This window comes from Podarcis vaucheri (genome assembly GCF_965113315.1).
Source record: "Podarcis vaucheri genome assembly, chromosome: 13".
NCBI classification, from domain to species: domain Eukaryota; kingdom Metazoa; phylum Chordata; class Lepidosauria; order Squamata; family Lacertidae; genus Podarcis; species Podarcis vaucheri.
The window spans coordinates 36,272,458-36,290,149 of record NC_138751.1 but is presented as its reverse complement, the minus strand read 5'-3'; the positions used below and the strand labels follow the sequence as shown (position 1 = coordinate 36,290,149).

Below are 17,692 nucleotides of genomic sequence, written 5' to 3'. Positions count from 1 at the left end.
AAGACAAGCTGTTAGGCTTAACGAAGAACACTCCCTAGGCGCCTCAATAAACCACATCCATGTGCTACTGTCGAAGCCACAATAGAGAAGACAAACACTTGCAGAAGACAGAAGTTTTGGCAAGTCAGAGAAAGATTCAGGGCAGGGGAATCACACAAAAAACGGCCGCTCCCTTTAACTATCAAGATGTGCATATACACAGTTCTTTACCTATATGCTGCTTAGATGCCAAAGTGGCTTTACACATATACTCACAGTGCTTTTTTTTCTTTAAAAAACAAAAAGTTTAGGGGGTACTCTCATTTTCCTACTCATATAGAAATACTGCCCCTCACTGAGGCCAAACTTAGATTCACAAAATGTTTAGGGGTATGTGCACAAAGACACACATTCTCTCTGTGTGTTCCTGCACATATACCATACATTTAAAGCACATTGCCCTGTCCCAAAGAATTCTGAGAATTGTAGCTCAAGCCTCACCAAACTACAGTTCCCAGCACCCTTAACAAATTCTACAGTTCCCAGAATTCTTTGGTGGTCGTGCTTTAAATGTATGGTGTGCAGATGGTTTTTGAAACAATAAAGCCACATGTCTTTATTTTGTTTTTCAACTAGCAAAGAAACAAAATGATGAAATAACACCCTGTAATAAAGTAGCTGCTGCTTTGGGGGGGGGGGAGTTGACTCTCCGCTTTTAACATTTTTTCAAGTCCATTGCACAGAGGGGGTTGAGATGTCTTGTTGCCTAAGAACTGCTGTCATGGCACAAAGATGTTTGTGTTGCGCCAGAGGCTCAATACTGCCTCGATCACAAGCCTGGGGTGCATTGCCAGAAACAAGGGGGATAGTCTAGGAGAGAGACGTGGGATGGGACAAAATTCTGGAGAATTCGTGTTTACCATTGTTTGCTGAAGAGCATCTATCTGCAATATTGCAAGGGATCTTGGGACACATTGCTATTGTCTCTCCAACTGCCGACTTCAGTGTGGATCCCATAAGATCCCATCTGGGGCACCTAACTCCCCTGTTTGTTTGTTTGTTTGTTTGTTTGTTTGTTTGTTTGCTTGCTTGTTTGTTTGTTTAATTTAAAATCATAATACAGTGGTACCTCAGGTTAAGAACCTAATTCGCTCTGGAGGTCTGTTCTTAACCTGAGGTACCACTTTAGCTAATGGGGCCTCCCGCTGCCGCCGTGCCACCGCTGCACGATTTATGTTCTCATCCTGAAGCAAAGTTCTTAACCCGAGGTACTATTTCTGGGTTAGCGGAGTCTGTAACCTGAAACGTCTGTAACCCGAGATACCACTGTAGTGTCTTCTCACCTCCACACACACACAAACTTTCCCCCATCTCTTTTCAATTTTATTCTGTCTATTTAGGCAGGAGAGCTTCTAACCCCCTTCCACCCCAGCCACCTTTAGTGCTTTAAAAATCAAATGTTGGAAGTTTAACTTCTCATCACAATGCTCCCCACTTCATTCTCCCAAAACATCTTTGTGTGGCACCAAGTTAGAAGTTAAGCCCTGCTGTCTTCCCTCCCATGTTAAGAGTGCATTGCACTGCAGTGACACAGACCTCTGCTCAGAAACAAGTCTCATTGAGTTCCATGGGTCTCCCTCCCTAGTTAGCGGGTACAAAACGATAGCCTAGGTCTGTGGTCCTAAATCCAAAACTGGACAGGAGTTAAGTCCTACTGAAATCTGCATACTCATGCCTAAGTAAATGTACATAGAATTGGGCTGGAAAACTGCCGTGGTTGCTGGTTAGACCATAAGATTTGGCACCTGTTATGGTTAAAAGCCACCAGGACACATAAATGTTGATAGTAAAAGCATATAAATAATACTGTTGGCAAATAATAAAATAATAATAATAATAATAATAATAATAATAATAATAATAATAATACTGTTGGCTTTTTATGTTATGCAAAGCATAGCCAAATATTTGCCAAGAAATCTTTCCTATCTTGGTAAGAGATCCATGTTAGTTGATCTTAAGAGGACATGATCCATTTTATTAGCATGAATGATGCAGAGATAGAGTCAGCAGAAACAATATTAAAATCCACCAGGCAGAGATTTTAGTTTCATAAGATAAAACTCAAATCCACACCCAAATGCATATTATTTCTGGTTCCTATCTTGCTTTCACCACCATCATCCCAATAGAGTATCCAAATAAATGTGCCTAGGGTTACAATCTTACATACATCTACTTGGAAGTAAGTCCCCTCAAGTTCAATGGAGCTTACTCTCAGGTAAGTGGGTGCCTGAGAGTAGCAACTATTCCCTGCCACCTCCCCTGTTTGCTCTGCTAATATTGCCCTTCCCTGTAGGGCCACTGCAAGGATTACTAGGTCTGTAATTACTCTTAACACTAAGCAATATTATGTACACGCATTATGATTTTATTTGCAGCCTGATTACCATCTGAATTTCTGTATGACAAACTATACAGATGAGGATCATACCAACACTACTTAATAATACCCAGTAATAACATTTAAGAAATCTTCCACTGGATCACATTTCACAGCATATCCTTGCCAATTAACAGAACCACTCCACTAGAGTAACATAGCTAGAGCTCATCCTTTCTCATAATCTTGGTTTCCTAGAACATAAATTCATAACAGGAGCTTGGACATTTTAATCCTTTGGGATTTCTATCTTTATGAGTTCATCTTGGTCACCTTAGACTCCGCATTCTTCCGGGGTGTGTTACTTTCCTTTATTTTTTTACAAAGCAAGAGCTCTCTGTCAGAGCAACACGGTAAGGCATAAATGCAAGTGGTGTAGCCTCAGCCCATCACTGCAGCTTCTGGCTCAGAGAAGCTTCACCTGTTGAATTGCCAAATAAATAAGTCCCTGTGGTTGTGTTATATGTTCATATCTTGGCAGACCAAGAGGGGGACTGGACAGGATATTTGATCCAAGACAGGTGTGAGAATCTTCTAAAATGAGGAAGGGGAAGCATTCCCCACCCCCACCCCCCGGAAACAGTATGGGATCTGATCCTATGCAGCCTTACCGGACTTTATGAAAGGGGCGGACTCTGTCGCTTTTGCAGTAATCAAACTTGGAATGAATTCACCTGATCCACATTCCTCTCTAAAAGGATTTACAGAAACCTGAAGCAGCAACTATCAGTTGCGTCAAACGCCTTCTAAAGACACAGGTTTCCGTTTCTCCTGGGCCATAAAATTGAATCCCGTTTTTATTTTTCGAAATCCCCCAAATTCTGATTTTATATGACTTTATACTACAGTTTTTTATGTTGTATCGGTTATTTTCTTTAAAAAAACAGCAACACAATAATAGTGTTCAATTTTTAATGCTGTACAGCACTTAAAGCTTCTTTTTAAAATATTAGTATTAATATATATATATATATATATATATATATATATATATATATATATGCATTAAAAAAATAAATAAATGACTGACTGACTCAAGCACTGCCCTGACTTGGAGAAAACAACAACAATGGCAACTGGGGGCAATGGGATTCAGGTAACTTACAGAAAGTAGGAAGAAGCAGACCTCCCTTTCAAGTCTAAGGCTGCAAATTTATGCACACTTACTCAGCAGCAACTTCCACTGAACTCAATGGGGCTTGTTCCTGAGTATTCATGTACAGGCTTGCATTATAAAGCTGCAAAATACTATGCATGCTTGTCTGGGCTGATTTCTGACTAAAGGCAGAGCCACACTGCACAACTGCCATTACTTGGGAGTAAGGCCCATTGACTTCCAAAGAAATAAGCTTAAAATGGAAAAGCTGCAATCCTAGCAGAATTCCAAGGTAGGGATTATTTAGAAAGGATCAGAGCCCCCCCCCAGACTTGAAGCATGGGAAGTCCCCCCCCAAAAAAAATTATAATTTGGCAGAATATTTGGACGGTATGATTTGTATTTGTATAATTTGGAATATTTAATGTGATTGGATTGTTAAAATGGAAAATGTAATAAAAAATTATTTAATAATTAAAAAAAGGAATTATTTAGAAAGGGTCTGAAAATTAAACTGCCAATAATATCATCATGCCCTTGTAAGGTGAGACCCCATTTGGTAGGCCACAGACGGTTCTGGTTGCCTCATCTCAGGAAGGATATTGCAGAGCTGGAAAGGTTTCAGAAAAACACAACCAAAATTATCTAGGGGATAGAGAAAACTCCACTATGAGGAGCAGCAACAAAACTGCTAGCACAAGTGCAAAGCTAAGCATTAGATGACCAAAGGGGTTCCTTCCAATTCTACAGCTGGAATTGAGCAGGGTATAAACAATAAGATTCTTGTTGTTATTATTAATACAATTCTAAGATTCTAGGTTTTTTGCTTTCTTTTTTAGTTGTTTGGAGGGAACCCTAGGGCAAAGGGGCACATGATGGAAGCGTGTAACATTTTGTGCATGGAATTGGGGAAGTAGATCATAAGGAGCAGTTTTTCCTCCTCTTGTAAGATTAGAAACCAAGGCCACCCCAGTCAGCAAAGGGGAATAAATTTAACAGCACGTGGTTTAAAGCACGAAATCCGCTCCTGTAAGATGGTGCAGCGATGTTCACCAGCTTAGATGGCTTTCAAAAGGAGAGGATTAGACAAATTAATGGAAGTTAAGTCTTTCCATGGCTACTAGGCATGATGGCTATGTTCTATGTCTGCTATCAGAGGCAGTATGCTGGGGACGAGAGAGGGCAGTGGTGCAGGTTCTTCTGTTTGTGTGGGCATCCCATAAGCACATGGTTGGCCAGCTCTGAGACCAGGAAGCTAGATTAGAAGGGGGTTTCGGCCTGAGCTTGTTTCATAGAATCATAGAGTTGGAAGGGACCCAATGGTCATCTAGTCCAACCCCCTGCAAGGCAGGAATCTCAACTAAAGCATCCACGACAGACGGCCACCCAAGCTCGGCTTAAAAACCTCCAAGGAAGGTTTTCCTCGAGAGCAAGCTGCTCTGGACTTCTTGCACCCGATAGGGATCGTGATGAAAGGCTTACAACCCTATCCACACTTAAAGGTAAAGGGACCCCTGACCGTTAGGTCCAGTCGCGGACGACTCTGGGGTTGCGGTGCTCATCTTGCTTTATTGGCCGAGGGAGCCAGCGTTTGTCCACAGACAGCTTCCGGGTCATGTGGCCAGCAGGACTAAGCCACTTCTGGTGAACCAGAGCAGCGCATGGAAACGCGGTTTACCTTCCCGCCAGAGCGGTACCTATTTATCTACTTGCACTATTACATGCTTTCGAACTGCTGTGTTGACAGGAGCAGGGACCGAGCAACGGGAGCTCACCCCGCTGCAGGGATTCGAACCGCCAACCTTCTGATCGGCAAGCCCTAGGCTCTGTGGTTTAGACCACAGCGCCACCCACGTCCACACTTAAAAGGTAAAGGGACCCCTGACCATAAGGTCCAGTTGCGGACAACACTGGGGTTGAGGCCTCCTCTCGCTTTACTGGCCAAGGGAGCCGGCGTACAGCTTCCGGATTGTGTAGCCAGCATGACTAAGCTGCTTCTGGCGAACCAGAGCAGCGCATGGAAATGCCATTCACCTATTTATCTACTTGCAGTGATGTGCTTTCGAACTGCTAGGTTGGCAAGAGCTTGGACCGAGCAACGGGAGCTCACCCCGCTGCGGGGATTCGAACCGCTGACCTTCTGATCGGCAAGCCCAAGGCTCAGTGGTTTAGACCACAGCACCACTGCCTCCACACTTACACAGGAGTCAATACCGCGGTCAGATTTACTCCTGAGTAAAGGATGCAGTGATTTCTCGGGACTGTCAAGCCCGGGAGACCTTCGTTCCCGGTAAACAAGCGTCGGTTCTGGCTGTCAATCCCGGAGTCGCAACAGATCTCAAAGTAAACAAGCCACAGTCACTTCGGGAGCGGGAGCTTCGCAGGTGAAGAAAGTTATTTGTTCCAGGGCCAATAATTCCGTGGAGTGCAGGGTGTTCGGTTACCTGGGCCCACGTGGTCCTCCCCACCCCTCTTCTTCCCCTAAGGAAATTTATAAGAATTTTTTTTAGGGCTGTACTTTGTTGATCTCAGTTAAAACACACGCACACAGTCTTACCAAGAAGATCCTCTGTTCAGTTTTTTTTTCCCCTGTTGATACCAACACAACCGGTTAATGTTATCAAATAAACGCGATCGGCCTTGCTTGGTTAAACCAAAATACCTGGATTCAAATGGATTAATAATAATAATATCAACACAATTTGCGGAGGTGGGGACTCCGAATTTCACTAATTTAATTATAGGCTGCAGTTTGACTGGCGAATATTGGGCACGAGCCTTTATTAAATATAATTCGCTTCTCTCTCTTTTTTTTTTGCCAGCTTATTCTGCAAGTAGCAAAGCCCTTTGAACTCAATGGGGCTTACTTCTGAGTAGACTGCTCCTGTCCGCTCCATTTCTACCGGAAATGGTCTCCAGAAGGAAACGACAAAGCGATCTACTCCGAAATCGCAGGGCTTGTCTACTGAGAAGGAAGCCCCGTTTGTTTTCTATGGGATTTACTCCCGAGTAAGAGCGCGCGGAGCGCGCAAACTGCGCTCTCACTCCCGTTGGACTCAATGGGAGTTATTTGCGCGTAAACGCGCGTAGGAGCGCGCTTCTTATCTGCTTGAAATCGAGCAGTGCAAAACAGCGGGGGAGTTCTCCTGCGCAAACCCCGCCAAAGTGAAAAGTAAGCTCTCTTTCCCCTCCTTAAAAAAAATACGCACAATTCTTGTGGTTTTATAAACCGGTTGAAGACGCCGCTTGTCTTTGATAGACGAGGAGAGACCTAAATAATGACCGCCTACACGCAATCCACGAAGTACGAGATGTCAGCTAGTCAGAAAGATTAAAGTGCCGAGCCCTTAAGGAATAATTTAAGTTGAAAAGAAAAATCAAGGCGCCTGACCCTGTGTCTACGTTAAAAAAAAAAGTTTAATAAATATAAACACGAAGAAAAAGAAAATGGAACACCGCCCCTCCAGTCAGTCTAAGAAAAGCCTTAATATTTCTCCATCAATTAGAGCACGCGTAAATCTGGATTGAGATCAAGGCTGCAATGCTATATTTAAGCACACCATTTACCTGGGAGTAAGTCCCATGGAGTCAAATGGGGCTTGCTTCAGAGTATACAATGGCTGGGGTTTGAGGAGTTGCCATCGAAATCAGTTGGAACTAAGCCGTGACTTGAGCGATTTAAATTGTTAAGACTGTAATTCAAGGGAACCAGTTCGGTCTGGATCCAACCGATAATTTTATTTTAGTTTATCGATTGCCAAATTTTGCTTGGATGGCTGTGTTCTGTTATGCTGAAGGATCTGGTGGGTGGGGGACGTGGATTGGCTGCGTGTGTAAGGAGTAGATGCACGAGGATCGAGGCCCTCAGAAACTTAAACGTGAATATATTATATATATAATTTCTAATATATAATTATTATATTTTATTGTTATTGTTGTTGTTATTATTGTGCTATATAATGGGAAATTTTACCTAAAATCCTGACGTTTGCCACAACGTTTATGATCAGAAGTGTCTCTGATCGCGAATGGTAAAAGCCAGTTATGGACTCCTTTGAGTAGAAAAATCACAAGCGATCGACGTAAACACCGACCTTCCACGCACACAACTGATTTTAAGAGACCGTCAAGGTGACGTCTCGGGGCAGAAATCCGCCAGTGGTTCTCCTGCAAATCAACCTCGCGCTCTTGTGCAGGAGAATTTCCCGCCGAGCCTACAAGGTGCCTCCCACCCCAGGCGAAGTTGACCGTTTCCCCGCTGTCTCTAACACTGGGGTTGCTAAAAATGGGGCGGGGGGAAGAGAATCACACCCGACTAGCCGCTTCTTAAACTCTGGGTTCTCTAAAGCAAGAAATCTCGTCTGCCGGTATTGAAACCCAAATGTCGAAGTCTTGATCTTAAAGACTTTATAGACCGCCTTTCACTGCACAAAAAACAAGGCGGTTTACAAAATAAAACCAATACCGTAATAAAACCAGATACCTGAAGTTTAGCAGAGCCAGGGCGATGAATTATTCCCTGAGAGAACATGTAAGTTTTTTTTGGGGGGGGGGTTGTTTGTTTGTTTCGCTAGTTGGGACTAACACCTGCAACCACATGTGGCCGTCGTGTTAATATATTGTTATTATTGTATATTATTATTAATATACAACAACTCTAAGGACAGGTGACTGAGTGGGACCATTGGCTCATCTAACTCAGTATTAAATATAATGGCTGGTAGGGTGATTTCAGCATGGACATTCTCTTGGTCCTGCGTAGAGATTTTTTTAAAATTTATTATTATTATTAATTATTATTATTATTAAGCATTTATTCTAAGAGATTGCCATACACTTGGATTCTGTCAAGCCGTCTTGAAATTAAAGGGGGCTTCCGATGCGTTTGGAAGAAAGATCTCAGGCCCTTATTCATTCATTTTCTAATTTAAAAAAGGGAGAGGGGCGACGAGAAAGTCTAGAAACGAAAGCGCCCTTCAAGAAACTTAACACATCCAGAGCGGTCACTCGGATGATTCATAGAAATAACGATCCGTCGAAAGCGCAAACCTGCAGCAACGATTTGACTGCATGAAATCATCTTCATTTCACCATGTCAGGTTTTAAATCGAGATTTTAATTAGCCAGGTTTGAGAGGACGCTCAGGAATTGGAGCGCGGATTAAATGGAACCCTTGAAATTAACCACATAAGAACACTTTTCTCCTTAAGGAAGAGCTTGCTTTGCCAGCCGGGAGGAACCACAAGACGAGCCCAAGAAACAGAGCAGAAACGAAGCAGCGAAATTAACCTGATATTTAACACCGCCTAAACTGCAGGCCTTCAGGGGGAGGGAATGCGCAGCGGGTGGAAACGGCGGGGGTTTCGGGTTCACGCCAAAACGCGCGCGCACAAAGCCAGAACGCTGGTTTTAAAAACGACATGTGAGCGATTTCTTCTTTCTTAAAAGGGCTCTTTGGCTCGGATCGCCGCTGGTCCACTAAAATGATCTACAGGGCGATCCCGCGCGCGCTTCCTCGGAAGGAAACCCCTGTGCACGCGCAACGAGGGTTTTGTTTTTAAGCCTTCTGCTCCTCACGGCTCCTTTCCGAAGGAAAAATAAAACGGAGAGTTTATTAAATGGTTTAAATAAATTACTTGGGACGCACAGGCCGAAATTATTCCATGCGGTGTCTCTATTCTCCGCGAATGTTTCTGGGGTTGCTGGGATGAAGCCAAGCGGACTCCTGGCCTCGCCTTTTACTTATTCCAGGGACCGGTGTGTTTTCTGCCGAGCTCTTCCGCAGTAGGCGTAGGATCATGCTTTTATAATAATAATAATTTTAAAAACCCGATTCAATTCGGGTTGTCTTGCCTTTCCATGCCCCAAAACTCATTGCACTGACGGATTCGACTTTAATGCTGATTTTAAACGCCCTCACCTGCTGAAGCTTAAATATAAAAACATCAAAAGGGCCGCTATGTTGCCTATTTTCTTCTTCAAAGCCAGAAAACCGGGACTTGCCAGGGTTCCGCGCTAACGTTGTGTGTGGGTTTTTGGTGGTGGTGTTTTTTTACATTTCCGACACACCGCAATTTATGGCACTACTTTCAATTAATTTTATTATTATATAATTGAAAGTCTTAATACCACATTTATTATTGTATTTGTTTTGAAAGGGATTTTGCAGCCGCCTCTTCCCCCATCCCACAAGCCTGTAATAAAAAAAATCAGCCTCCCTTGGGGGAAAAAATCATTGGCGTCAACGTTTATTGGTTTTAAGGGCTCTTGGTGAGTGGCGTTTTAACGCATTTGTTTGTAGGCCGCCTTGCGAAGCTGCGGGCTGAAAGGCGAATCATTAAAATAACAACGACAACGGAATTATCTTCTAGGATTGCTTTTTGAAGCCAGGCTTCCTCGTCTTCCCCGGCTCATACTACATTCTACTCGGAAGCAAGTCCTGCTGCATTCAATCCAACTAAATGCACACAGAATTGCAGCTTTAAAACAACGCGATCCTATGTAAAGGTCACTTGGATTCTCCCAAGCGCTGCGCTACTGGTCTGCAGCCCTATTCCTGCGCAATCCGCTGAACTCAATGATTTACTTCTGAGTAGACGCGCATAGGGTTGCAAAGTTCCTCTTCTATAAGCGCGCACCCGTTTAAACCGAAGCGATTTGTGGAAAATTGCGCGCTCCGACGCAATGCTTCCAAACCATTTTTAAATATTGTTTTTATTAATGATTTCCTTGGGTTACAAAAGTGAGTACATTGTCTCTGTTTTCAGATCATAAAGTCCTTTCTACAGATCAGTTGTATTCGATGTGAGATATTAATAATTCTCAGTATCCCAACAGAATTGATTTGACAGCCTTAACGCGGCTGCGCAACACACTTTACCTAGGAGTAATCCTGTTAAAATCCATGGGGTTTACTCCTGAGAAGAACAAGAAGGTCCGACCTGCTATCAGATTTGCAGGGCAAGGCAGATTGTATACGTGCGCGCCCATTGTAATCCGCTTTGCTCCGCAAACGTGATTACACGAGGTGTAAAAACAATTCTAATAAATCGATCACGTTGTTTCGCTAGACTGACGCGGCCACCCTAATCCCATTTACCTAGGAGTAAACGGCACGACAAAGGAACCTCTCTTCTTCCAATTTGAGAACTAATTTCCCTCTTGCCTAACGAAGAGCTCTGTATCATTCGAAAACCGCCACAGCCGCCTGCTTCCACCCAAAAGCAACTTGTGCCATCAAAAGCCAGGACCGTTTGACACCTCTTAGCTGACCGCTCTTCGTCAAGATATCTGTTCCTGGGATCTCAGCGGGGCTTTCTCACCAGGAAGCACGTTTAGGATCGCGCGCAAACAGGGCGCAACCAGGCGGCCTAAGTCTTACTGATCTCAATGGGAGTGGGGAAGCGCGCGAGCTACCCAACACAGGGCTTTGGGGCCAAGTCCCACTGGTCTCAAGAGGCGCTTACTTCCGAGTAAACGGGCCCAGCAGCGAGCTGGGAAGCGCCGACGGATAAGGCGACCCTTTCTGTCTTGAGGAAGCGTTCTGGGTAACTCTGGGGTGGCTGCAACAAAAAGAAAACCGAGGCCACGTGTTTTGTGTGTTTGCGCGTGGGGTGGGACGGAATCCTACGAACGGTCTTTCTCCGCTAACCGCGCCAGCTAGGAGGATCCCTCTTAATTTTGGGATCTTGGATTGCATGATTAAGCGATATGGCAGCGGGTAGCCCCCGTGGCAAGTAGTAATCATCGCCTCCTCAAATTGTAGCGCCGCGGCGCGTTCCAAAGCTCATTAATTAAGCCGTCGGTGCGCGTGCGATCTACGCCGGCCTAATAAATCGAAATTGCTCTCCAGCCAAGCAGAGAGGGCAGCGCTTGCAAATGGATTTCCGTGGTGCTGCAATTCTGCCTCAAATTACCATAAAGACATCTTCTATCTCCCTTGCTGATCTTGACAGGTGCCAATTAAAAAGAGTGTTTTGGGGGGGGTGAGGGCTGGGGATTCAAATATATAAACAAGACACGATGCGAGGAAACGAATTATTGGCTATAATTCAGGGCTTCTTTTGAAGAAGCGGCGCGGGGGGTGTTCAGAGCTGCCTGGACTCCTCGTTTCAAGAGGGCAGCCTACTGTTCTTCGGGGATGATGGAGAAGCACTCTGTGCATGCTCAGGCGCACTGTTATTGCCTGGGCAGTCAAGGGGGTAGTAACTCAATTCCTCCACATCTCCAGCTATTAAGATGAGAAGCATTGCTTTGTCTGCAAATTTAATAACATACATATTCCTCGAATATAAACAATACATATTCCTTGCTTGGGCAGTGGAAAATGCAGACCGAGAGAGCCAAGCGCGGGAGCCCATCCGTTTCTCAGCCGTGTTTTTTACCACTCAGGTCCTAGAACTGTATTGAAAATGGCAATATATTACAAACATTCTGCTAGGGCGACTGGAGATGTAAGAATTAGTGCAATCGAAAAATCCCGGGTTCACACACACACTTTATAATCAAGAACCGAGTCAAGTCTAACTTGGATTTCCCCCAAGTTTAGCGTTATGGACCCAGTTTCACAAAAAACGTTGAGCAGAAACTCCCATGGAAGGAGGCTAATTTTATGGGTTAATTTCAGTCCAGACTATCTAGCTGAAAATGGCTCAGCATATCCTGTTTCTAAAGCATTCTTTTTTCAAAATAAAATTAAATCAGCCCTGTGTAGCTGATTCAAGAATATTGTTATGCATCTTTTTAAATCTTATGCATAAGACATCATTTTACCACTGCACTCTTAAGCACTCACCCCGCTCCAATTCATTAACATAGGAAGTGGGGGAGGAGGACTGGCTTGGAATGTCCTCTGTCTAAATCACATTTAAATAAAAAAATTAAAAGTATAAAAGTTAGCATTTCCATTTCAGATTTAGAACAAAAAATCTAAACAACAGACAATGTTTTCAGTTACAGCGTTCATATGTTTCCCATTTATGAACCACCGGATGACTTTTAAATGGCTTTTTAGAAAAAGAAAAAAGAAAGATCAATTGCTTCTTTTAAATCCAATAATAATTTTGCAAAATGCAGCAGGCCCTAAAACAAACAAAACATCTCCAAATCATCCTTTGCAGTTCAGTGTCTCAGGAATGAATCCATCTAACATTCTTTTTTATTAGGTTTGGGAGCTCAGTTTAAAGCCAAGTTGGTTGGGGACGGCATGCAACAGAGAAGCCCCTTTGCAATGCAAAACATGCCAGAGAAATATTAATATATTTGCATGCCCTCTTTGGAAGAAACCAAGTCAAGCAGTTTCCTATTAAAGGATTCTGCAGAGTTTGCCTCGTTGTCTGAGAAAGCATCTGGGTTTTGTCAAAATTATTTAAAAAGCTACCCAGAACGGATAGGGACTCATTCCAGTGATATCCCTTGATAGTATGTCAGAAGGAGGGGGGAGGAATGAGAAAGAAAATTGCCCATCAAATGTGTCAAGAAGGAGCTGTGAGTGGAAGAGATATAGGTAAAGGGACCACTGACCATTAGGTCCAGGCGTTACCAACTCTGGGGTTGCGGCACTCATCTCGCTTTATTGGCCGAGGGAGCCAGCATACAGTCATGACTAAGCCGCTTCTGGCGAACCAGAGCAGCGCATGGAAACGCCATTTACCTTCCTGCTGGAGTGGTACCTATTTATCTACTTGTACTGGTGTGCTTTCGAACTGCTAGGTTGGCAGGAGCAGGGACCAAACAACTGGAGCTCACCCCATCGGGGGGATTTAAACCGCTGACCTTCTGATCGGCAAGTCTGTGGTTTAACCCACAGTGCCACCCGCGTCCCTGGAAGAGATATACCCCCCCAAAAAAAAATTACAAAAGAAAAGTTTTCCTAAAGTACTGGGGATGGAACATATCTCTCCCTGTATGGTGGGGCCACAGACTGTACCCCATTTCTGACAAAGCAAGTGTGTGTGTGTGGCATCCTAGTCTTGGAGTTGAGGAAGTGCCTTGGATCAAAAGGCAGTCTGCCCATGTGCAAAGGGCAGACCAAACTGGAAGCAGCCAGGGCTCAGCCCCAGAACATCAGTCTAAGGGCTGCCATGAGGCTTGCTGGGTGGCTCAACCTCCCTCATCCTCCTGTGGCAAGTTATTTACACAGCACCATACAGGTACATGGCACTTTTACAGAGCAATACAATCAAGAGGCAACAAGGCCTTGCCTGCAGGCGCTTTCGTTCTGAACAGAGCAGGAAACAGGAGAAGACTGAACAGAAGAGGGTTAACAAAGGGTGATTGTGAACAACTGCAGTTAGGAGAGCTCCAGCTTCAGGAGGAGGACTAAAGGGGTTGCCAAAAGCCTGCACACCACACATCTAAACCCCTCCTATCCTCTTTTGCCTATGTACCTTTTCTGTGGCACTTGTGACCCTTCTGACCATTTCCCAGACAGGGAGACTGAGGCAGAAAGACCAGGGCTTACCCACACCAAGCTATGGGTTAAAGGAGAGGTGCAACAGTATCTTGGGCCTGGAAGGACACTGGGGGTAGGGGAATCACTCTCCAAAATTTCCCTCCCCCACCTCCAACAGTCCTGAGACGTGGATATTCCTGTCCAAATACTCTCAAGTGTATAAGAATAATAGAATTGTAGAGTTGGAAGGGACCCAACAGGGTCGTCTCATCAAACCTCCTGCAATTAAAGGTAAAGGTAAAGGGATCCCTGACCATTAGGTCCAGTCGTGACCGACTCTGGGGTCGCTGCGCTCATCTCACTTTATTGGCCGAGGGAGCCGGCGTACAGCTTCCGGGTCATGTGGCCAGCATGACTAAGCCGCTTCTGGAGAACCAGAGCAGCGCACGGAAACGCCGTTTACCTTCCCGCCAGAGTGGTACCTATTTATGTACTTGCACTTTGACGTGCTTTCGAACTGCTAGGTTGGCAGGAGCAGGGACCGAGCAACGGGAGCTCACCCCGTCACGGGGATTCCAACCGCCGACTTTCTGATCGGCAAGTCCTAGGCTTTGTGGTTTAACCCACAGCACCACCCACGCTTCAAATACATTTGAAGACAACCGTAATGATTTTAAAAACCAAGAAATAACAACCAAGAAACCAAATACTATCCTATTTATAAAGGGAGTCAGGAGCAGAGGAACTTATCTCCAGTGACTCCAAGACCCCAGTTATGTTCAGCTAACTGCAAAGTTTGTTGCCCCAAGAGGAACGCTCGTTGTCCATAGAGATTTATTCATGTCAACCTACTCCTGGTGATGTTTTTGGTGCCTGTCAGGTGGGTTGCCCTGCGGGGCAAATGCTCTAGGAGCCCCTCCCATGAGCCTCTCTGCAGCTGGTGGCCAGAGGGAGAGGTTTATTCCAAGTAAAGTGTCTGTATGCAGTTTTGGTGGACGGCAAAGAGACCTGCAAACTGCAAAGGATGTGCAAGGACAGCACAGTCCTTGTACAATCCCTGCACCCAGTGGTCTTCGGATTTGCATTTTGGTCTGCACCTAAGAACACAACTGAATTTGTGAAGCTGCCAACTGCTTCTCTACGGCTGTAGGCCGGTGGGTTCCATCTAACCAAGTCCATTGAAATTAGTGGCTCTCAGTTGCCTATGCCCAACAGATCTACTCTGAGTACAGCTGGCATTGGGTGGAAACCAGGTGGTTTTCCTAGGTAGGGTCCTCTGCAACTCCCCAATCAGTGGGTGTTTTCCACAAGTGATCGATGCTGGTTCGAGATCCCCATACTTGCGAATGTTGACTAATACAGGGCAGAAATCAAGAGTGAGAGAGATCAGGTGTTAAGCCATTGGGACACTGGACTCAGTGCAGGCTTGACATTGCATGAATCCTAAATCCGATTTAAAATTCACCTCAAGTTCTCACTAGGTACCCCTCCCCATCCTCGCTGATGATACCGGGGCACGGGGGTGCCAACTTGAATAAACTATTGGGGGGGGAGCAGGTAAATCCCGCCCCACATAATCGATCACAAGACAGAGCACGCACAGTATTTGAATGGCAATGCCCATTAAGGGGGGGGGCGGACCTTCAAATACTTTATTGGGGGGACCGAAGGGACCTCGGCCCCTAGCAGTTGGCTCCTATGCCGGGGCAACATTTTATTTATATGCGTGTATGTATTAAATGCGTGTTAAATGGGGGTTTGATGGAAAGGGGAAACGAATTGACCAACACTGCCAAATTTGGCATTAGAAGCCACCGGAGACATAGCATCTTTCCCCCCAAGTTCTGCCCCCCAGTTAAAATATCAGCTCCCCCAACTCATCGCTCTCCCTCGCTTCGAAGTCACGTCAAGGCATCCACATTCGCGACCCCTTTACTACGTGTCCTTTTCAGGCTTTTTGTGCTTGCCCGCGGCAATCCGGGGCCTTGCAACCCCTAGCCGTGACCTGCGCTTATGCCAAGGCTCCTTACACTAGGCAAGCAAGCCCCCTTCCAGCAGTTTACTCGTCACTGCGCCGCAACCCAGCCCTTGATCCGGATCGCCGACAAACCGGATCGGCGACCGTGTGAACGGCCTAGCCGGCTACTCCGGATCAAGTCAGAGAAAGACTCCGCGCCGGGGGTGCTTTCGCTGCCCCAGAGGGATGCTTCTCTCCCCTTTCCCACCCTTTCAAGACCCCCTCCCGTCTCCAAATCAGCCAGCCTCGCCTTACCCGTCTCCTCCAGCCTCGTCCCGTGTCCCAGGGCGCTGGAGGTCTGCTGGTAAGGCGAGTACGAGGCGCCGTGGTGGTGATGGTGGTGGTGGTAGAAAGCGTGGTGGGGGCTGCTGCCGGCTGCCCCGGGGTAGGGGGCGTAAGCCAGGGGTCTGCCGTACGAGGCTGCGCCGGGGGGGAAGGCGCCGCCCCCACCACCGTCGTGCGGCGGCGGCTGCAGCGCTTGCAGAGAGTAAGGGGGCGCCAAGCCGGGTTGCTGCTGCTGTTGCTGGTGATGGAGAGGCGGAGAGGGAGGTGGGGGGCCGAGCCCGAAGTCCAGGAAGGACGCCTTGGACGGGTCCGGAGGGCCCAGCAAGCTCTCGGCCAGAGAGTTCATCGTCATCATCCAAAGCTCGGCGGGGCTGGCGGCAGCCGGACGGAGCGGGCAGCGCCCAGGCGCAGCCGCATCCAGAGGAAGCCCCCCAGGAGCTGGGGCTGAGCGGGGTGGGGTGGAGGGGACTACCGGGTTCCCGCAGAGGATCGGCGGCTTCTGGGGGCGGCAGCGGCGGCGTGGGGCCCGGAGAACCTCATGCCTGGGGCAGCGACTCCTTCCTCCTTGCCCAGATCAAGCCAAGACCACCGCCACTGCGAGTATTATTATTATTATGACTGTTATCGGTACTGATATTGATAACGCCGCCGCCGATCGCTCACGTCCAAGCAGCGAGCTCCACTCCTCGCCTCTTCCCAAAACAATAAAGTCCCCCGCACCAGCGCCCTCTCGCCCAGCCAGCTTCCCGCGAAAGAGAAGGCGAGGGCGAAGAGCTGCCTAAGGGGGCGGGGTAGCTCCCTTTCCGCCCTCGCGCCTCCATTCCGCCGCCTTTCATCTCCCCGCCGAGCCCCGCCCACCGCCGAGCCCGGTTGGCTCGGGAGGCTCAGTGACGTCACGGAGCACCCTAGGGACACCCCTCATTAAGCGCCGGATTGAAAGGCAGCTGTTGTTGGGATCAAGCCCCGCCTACCTCCTGCCTTCTCTCTCTCTCTCCCCCCCCCAGCACCCGCGACACACACCCACACACGCACGCACAAGGGAGCATAAGTTAGGGATGCAGCAGCGACAGGTTGGGGCTTGCCCTATTTTCCTCGCCCATCTTGGAAAGAGAGGAAAGGGAAGTCCAGGGCTGAAATGTTTGTCAACCCTGCGAGTGGGCGGGGCTGGCTAGCAGGGGAGGAGGGAGGGAGGGAGGGAGGCAGCAGGGGAGCTGGCTTGGGGAGTATCTGAAATTTCAGAGAAAAAACGACACAGTAAATAATTAGGTCCGGCGGGGGAGGATGGGGGCCGGGGCTGAGATGGCGAAAAACGACGTGTGGACAGGTTTGGACAAGTCCCCTTCGCCCTTCCAAGTCCCTCTGGGGAAATGAAGAGGAATCCAGATAGAAAAGTTTGTCAACACACTTAGGAAGGTGTGGGGAGAGAGAATTCCCTGAAGATTTAATAGTTAAAAGAGCTGTAGAAAGCATAATACAATT

At 46.7% G+C, this 17,692-nt stretch overlaps 2 protein-coding genes across 3 annotated transcripts in view; both read right to left on the bottom strand.

Moving 5' to 3' along the window:
• Window positions 1-16,396, bottom strand: part of PDK2 (pyruvate dehydrogenase kinase 2) — a 266,084-nt gene extending 249,688 nt beyond the window's left edge. For both annotated transcript variants that reach the window (XM_082194469.1, XM_082194471.1), the window contains exon 1: window positions 16,390-16,396. The gene's annotated coding sequence lies outside the window, so the exon portion shown is untranslated. The remainder of the gene's footprint in view (window positions 1-16,389) is intronic.
• The window catches only part of DLX4 (distal-less homeobox 4), a 34,865-nt gene extending 17,880 nt beyond the window's left edge, over window positions 1-16,985 (bottom strand). The window contains exon 1 of the mRNA XM_082194525.1: window positions 16,184-16,985. Within this exon, the coding sequence (XP_082050651.1) occupies window positions 16,184-16,568 (385 nt within the window). The 5' untranslated portion in view covers window positions 16,569-16,985. The remainder of the gene's footprint in view (window positions 1-16,183) is intronic.
• Between the last annotated feature and the right edge of the window lie 707 nt (window positions 16,986-17,692).